The 6,413-nt window shown below is 41.2% G+C and overlaps 1 protein-coding gene across 4 annotated transcripts in view; it reads left to right on the top strand.

Moving 5' to 3' along the window:
- The first annotated feature begins 90 nt into the window (after nucleotides 1-90).
- The window catches only part of TRIM23 (tripartite motif containing 23), a 28,401-nt gene continuing 22,078 nt past the window's right edge, over nucleotides 91-6,413 (top strand). For 3 of the 4 annotated variants that reach the window (XR_012042388.1, XR_012042389.1, XM_072860847.1), the window contains exons 1-2: nucleotides 91-296; nucleotides 1,192-1,354. Coding sequence is in view for 2 of the 4 variants with exons in the window: in XM_072860847.1 (XP_072716948.1) it covers nucleotides 195-296; nucleotides 1,192-1,354 (265 nt within the window). In the remaining 2 variants the exon portion in view is untranslated. The remainder of the gene's footprint in view (nucleotides 297-1,191; nucleotides 1,355-6,413) is intronic. The other variant, XM_072860846.1, reaches the window with a different exon arrangement.

The raw sequence follows: 6,413 nt of genomic DNA, 5'->3' as shown, positions 1-6,413 counted from the left end.
GGGCAGCGGTACGGAGCGGCGCGGCGCGATGGGAACCGTAGTTCTCTGGTGCGAGTCAAAGGAGGTGGGCGCAGACCAGCCCGGTGCGGCGGTGGGGGAGCGCATGCGCCTATCGGGGCGGTGCCTGAGGCGGGGGCAGCTGCCGGTTCCTGGCTCCTTCCTGCCGGTAGCCGCTCTGCTCTGCCCTCCCCAAGATGGCGGCCCTAAGTGTAAACAAGGTCGGGGCTGGTGCCGGGCTGGATAGCAGCCGGGGGTCTGGTGGCAGCGGCCGCGGCCCGGCTGGCGCCGCAGTGAAGGTGAGACAGGCTGCTCGGCCCTTCGCGCCGTCTGGCTCGGCCGCCTTCTGCGGCAAGGCAGGCTGTGGCGGCCGGAGTTGCGCCGTCGCTGCCCCAGTTGGGGGAAGGAGTAGCGCGGGAGCGAGGGGGTCCCCGGGGCAGGAGGCGTCCCCTGAGGCGGTGGGGCTCGGCTCGGGCCGGGCCGGGAGGCCCCTTCGGAAGGCGCTTTGTCTGCGCAGAGCTGCGCTGCCGTGGGGTGCCTGGGAACGGGCTGCGAGGCGGGAGGCCTCTGTGGGAGGGGAAGGGTGACTGCCTCAAGGCGGGGTGTTGTCTCGGGGAAAACGTAACTCCTGGGCTCCCTAAGGTGGTTAGCTAACGCGATTGTCTTATGGGTTGTCGGGTGTTTGGATTTTTTTTCCTAAATGACGATCAATTTTGCTTTTTATTAACGGTATAAGACGTTCTAGTCCCCTGCCATTTGTTATTGCTACCTTGGTACTGCGTTTGTACCTTCATAAATGGCTAACTTGGTATGACTGACCTTTTTATGTGCATCAGCTATGAATGGAAACATTCTCCACTGGCTGATAGTCTGCTTTGGCAGGGTCTTGCCCTCCGTTTTCCTGCGAGGACGTTTCTGCTTCCTTAGTTGTTCTGCTTGGCCAGTGAGCTTTTCTTGTGGCAGTGCATTAAATGAAGTGGGCAAGAACGAGTGGCGATCAGGTGGGACGCTGAAGAGCTAAAATGTTCTGTTTGTGTTTATTTTTTAAATATCATTCATATGATTGTTATTTGTGTGTACAAATTCTGTGATTGCAGGAACTTCTGTAAAATAAACTGTGTCATATGGTTCGCTGTATGAAGTTCTGCTTTTTTATCAGCTCAAAACCAAATACGGTCTCTTTTTAAATTATAGGTTCTTGAGTGTGGAGTCTGTGAAGATGTATTTTCTTTGCAAGGTGACAAAGTTCCCCGGCTGCTTTTGTGTGGCCATACTGTCTGCCATGACTGTCTTACCCGGCTTCCCCTTCACGGCAGAGCAGTTCGTTGTCCTTTTGATCGACAAGTTACTGAACTAGGTAAGAAAATGTAAGTCTAAAGTTCTTAAAACCTGTCAGTCAAGGATATCTAGGAAGTAATGCTAGATATAGGTTCTTAACTATATCCACTTAGTGGTATTTCCAAGTAATGAATGTGCTTTGTTCCTTTTCCTTTGGAGAAGCTCATAGCACTGTTAAGCACTAGTAAAATAGGTGTCTTAGGAAAAGTAAGTCAAGATTTTGTCTTTATCTTCTTGAACCTGGACTTGCAAGCTTTATACCTTAAAGTCTTTTTGTACACCTGTATTTGCAAAGGGACTACTCCATTTTAAATTAGAGTCTAAGGGTTCCTGAATGGGTATTATTTTCCTGTTGTCCTAAACACTAAATAAACCACGCAATTAAATGGGTAGTTTCTTTGACAAACAGATTTGTCTGGATTCGTGATGAAGTGATATAGAGGGAAGTATTAGTGATAACAAACCTGTTTTTTAAAATGTAAAGTAATTCTGTACATGCAGTAACTGATAGTGGCAGGCTATCAACAGGAATTCCCTTACTGTAGGAGTGTCTGCAGATAGTATTTGAAAGGGTAAGATACAGCTTTTATCCAACAGTGGAAGTTTATTTTAGGCAAAAGATGACACATGCTTATAATTCCTTCAGAATAGGAACTGCCTATTCAACATAGGGTTACAGAGAAGACGAGTTACCAGAAGAATTTGTACCAAGAAGAACTTGTTAATAGAACTGACTCCAGCAGCTTTGAATAGCATGGGGGAAAAAAGCTGTTGAAAGGAGGAGAATCCTCAGAGAAGAAGCTCTCTAATCTAGTAATCCATGAAATAAATGTTTAAATATCAAATTTAGTCAAATAAGAATTTACTTCGCAGTAAGAGAGTCTGCTAGATTGTAGACCAAACTGAGAGGAATATTAAGGCACTCTACGGGATGTTTTCATGGAAATAGGAGTCAGGAAAAGATATATCAGTCTCTCATGAAAGAGGAGTTTATTTTCTGCGGGGAGGGAGGTGGTAAGTATGAGCATCATGAATGATTGCCAATCTAGAAGATGTGGTTAAAAGAGTCACGATTTGTTTTACTCCTTATATATAACTGTACAGCTGCATGAGATTTCTTAAAGTATGCTTTTAAGGGGGAGAATGTTAGAGCACAAGACTCAGTCCTGCTGTTGTGAAACATTTCTGTCCAAGACCACTGCTTGCGTCTTGTAAAGTAAAAGTAGCATTTTTATTATGATAGGGAACTTGTCACTTCTTAGTTTTTATTGTACTTTTTTTCCCCAGGCATCTGAAAGTATCCTATCATAATTTTTTGTGGGTTTCAGGTTTAACAAAAATTAAGCTTTATAAAAACATGTAAAGTTTTTTCATCTTCCATAATACTGAGGAGCTTCTGATGAAACACAGTGAAATGTTATTAAACGTGTAAGGCTCCTACGGATAGGATGAGGGAAGAAAAGTTTCAGCATTTGTGTCTAGAATAGTAGACTTTCATCCTCACTGGCTAGTACTGGAAAGAAGGATGATGTGCTATGACCAGCAGTTGCTGAAAAAACTGATAGGTAGAAAACTTTAGCAAAACAGCTTAAAAGTAAAAATACTTCTGTGAATAAAAAAGTTCTGCCTGGTGATTTGGGGCAGAAGAGGGTCATAGCCACTTTTAGTTAGCTTTAACAAAAATAAGTCTTATCAGGTCCATAATAAATATTATTGCTTCCAACATGTAAAAATGGGGTGTTTTGTGGAGTGCAGCCCGTCATGGCCCCTCTTTGAGGCATCTGTGCGTTTGTTGTCTTGCTCTAATCACCTGGTAGTTACTGCTCTTGGCTAAATCTGCTGCACTTGTAATTCTGTTTCCCCCTGAGAGCTTAGGAGTGGAGCTGAGAGGGAGGCATGGCAACTCTGGGCCCAGGGAACTTCTCATCCTTCCCTCCCCTCCATTTGAGGGCATGTGAGAAAGCAAGCTCTATTTTCACCCATCTCTGCAATTGCCGTTCTGCCATTTAATGAAGTGGTGTCAGGAAGCTGTTTAGTATCTAAATCTAGATTATAGGGTCGCTGCCAAGAGAAAGTTCTGTTGAAAGAGAAGCTGCATAATCAGGGCGTAAAGCTACCTGTGTTGAACAAAGTTCCTTAATCAGTAACTGTGGATTTTACAGATGCTTTTAGTTAGTCATTTAACCTATACAGTTGAGCAGATAAATTTGCTTGTTTTCCTTTGCTCTTGTTACTAAATCACTTAATCCTATATTTGCCCAAGCTTTCCCAGGGAATCTTGGGAACTTTTTCAATGAAATATTCTGGGATCTGTATATGTATAGATATAGCTGTATTTTCTGCCTGCTGAAGTGGACACTTGGTTTAAATTTACAGGCCTGTCTCTTATATATATTATATATATAACTGTATGCGAAGGCAGAGTTAGAAATACTTTGTCAGTCAGGATTTCTGGAAATATGGAGTCTGCAAGTGAAAATTTACAACACGTTATTTACATGCTTAGCAAAATATTCTAGTAGTTCATAAAATCTTGCTATGAGAGAAAATATTTAGTAATGAACTGGTAGGACTAAAGCCTGCCCAAACCATATTACTTTGCAAAGTAGACTAAACATAGATTTTTTGGGGTTTTTTGAGAGTTCTTTAATGAATTTGCCTGTGAATAATCTTCTAGTGGAGAATTTTAAATAAGTGTGTATATGTTGAAGATATATGAGCTGTCTAGTGGTTATCTTCAACTGGATTAACATTCTTCAACCAAAAAGATGTAATGGAAAAGCTTTTTCCATTTTCAAAATTTTGAAGCCATATATTCTGGAGATTATGTTGACTCAGGCAATATATTTTGGGAAAAATCTATAAAATGGTCTTTGTAGAAGAAGAGACTCCTCTTAAAGCCTTTTATTTAAAGTATCTTGATTTTGGAGAAGAGGTGAATCATTTCTTGCAATGTGCTTTCTTTCTTCTTCCTGTGTTGGATTAGTGGGTTGTTTTTTTTTTAAAAAATACATGGACCAGGGAACTGTTGGGAAGGATGTGCTTATGTAACAGCTTTGGAGGCTCTGGCTTTTGACTTTAGCTGAGCAGCTCTGCTAAGGAAGCCTTTAACAGTCTATGGCTCAGGTAAACTTTCCCTACCATCATCACATTACAGGGCTGAAACTATTTTCTATCATTAGAACTTGCTGAACTGATGTATGCAGGTGTTGGCATCCTTCATGGAATCCATCCCATTGGTATTGTTTGCATTTATATATTCCTTTGCTAGTGTTTGAGTGCTGAGATAAAACTTCAAAACATTGTGCAAGAAAATGGGGCTATAACATAACATTCTCTCGGCTTTATTCAGACATTTAGACAAAAGTTGCTCCTTTATTCCTTGCATTATTTATAACCCTTTGGCAGACAAGCTTCATGCTTTTGAAAATGACATTTGTATTGTTGGCTGGAGTTGTTCTTAATATCTTCACTCTGTCACTATCTCATTCCTGGCTGACACACTTCCTGCTATTCATGTCTTATTCTTCTTTTGAGAAGAGACAGTCAGATTGTGTACTGGTTTTGTAATGGACACAAACATCCCTTGTAGGCACAAGGATGAGATCACTAGACTCTTTCCACATTTGTGACCAAAGCAGAATTTGAGCTAAAGTCCAAGAGATTAAATAGATGTATTTACATGACTCATCTTTTAGTGTTTTTAAATATAAAATAAACACTTGATCAGATATTTTGAAAATGTGTATGTTGAGTATGTAGTAATTTTGTAGTAGGTTTAGTGTAGAAAGAAGCTGTCATGGTTTAACCCCAGCCAGCAACTAAGCCCCACACAGCCGCTCGCTCACTCCCCCCTGGTGGGATGGGGGAGAGAATCAGAACAGTAAAAGTGAGAAAACTCATGGGTTGAGATAAAGACAGTTTAATAGGGAAAGCAAAAGCCGCACGCGCAAGCAAAGCAAAACAAGGAATTCATTGACTACTTCCCATGGGCAGGCAGGTGTTCAGCCATCTCCAGGAAAGCAGGGCTCCATCACGTGTAATGGTCACTTGGGAAGACAAACGCCGTCACTCCGAACGTCCCTTCCTTCTTCTTCTTCTTCCCCCAGTTTATATACTGAGCATGATGTCATATGGTATGGAATAGCCCTTTGGTCAGTTTGGATCAACTATCCTGGCTGTGCCCCCTCCCAACTTCTGCACCTGGCAGAGCATGGGAAGCTGAAAAGTCCTTGACTAGTGCAGCAACAACTAGAACATCAGTGTGTTATCAACACTGTTTTCAGCACAAATCCAAAACATAGCCCCATACTAGCTACTATAAAGAAAATTAACTCTATCCCAGCCAAAACCAGCACAAAAGCAAAGTGGCTTTTTCCCAAATACGTAAACTTTGTGGTAGATACCAGTGAAATGAGACATGACTTTCTGTTTGATAATGCATATTTTTATAGGGTGCTTACTGGTTATAAATTCTGTTTTAGTAGATCAATAGTTGATATGTAATGTTTGCCTGTTTTTCCATCTGTGTCCAAGATGGACAGCGCACTGGCAATGTATAACATGTATTGGCAAATCTCAGGATATAGAATAAAAAGTTAAAGAAAGAATGTAAAAGCAGTGTAACTTTATTTCTCCTGACAGCATTAAGTTATGAACTAGAAAATAAACACAGAATAGCTACAGTCGTATCTTTTCTGATCTTTTCTGTTGGTTATATTTCAGTAAATTAGTTCTGCTTTGACTTTTCTGGCTTGTCTTTTTCTTCATGCTAGACATGGAACAGAGCTAACATGATTAAAGTCAGATACAAGAATGTAAACTGAGGAGAGTACTTCTTTGGGTTTTTTTAATAAATGTATTAAAACCTGTGAAAGAAAATACTTTTGTGAGAAACTATAATGATTGAACAGCTTCTTCCTCTCTCAGCCTTATCCAGTGTTTGCTTAAAGGCTAAGACAATGTTTGCTTAAAGGCTAATTTGCTATAATCTGTTTCATAAGCAGGCTTATCCTTTTGGTGCGTGCACATCCATATATACTCTGCTATTAATGGCTATCTGCATTAGTGGCTAATCT

The sequence above is a fragment of the Ciconia boyciana genome, chromosome 4 (assembly GCF_034638445.1).
Source record: "Ciconia boyciana chromosome 4, ASM3463844v1, whole genome shotgun sequence".
NCBI classification, from domain to species: domain Eukaryota; kingdom Metazoa; phylum Chordata; class Aves; order Ciconiiformes; family Ciconiidae; genus Ciconia; species Ciconia boyciana.
The sequence above is the reverse complement of the archived record's forward strand: the minus strand, read 5'-3'. Positions and strand labels throughout refer to the sequence as shown.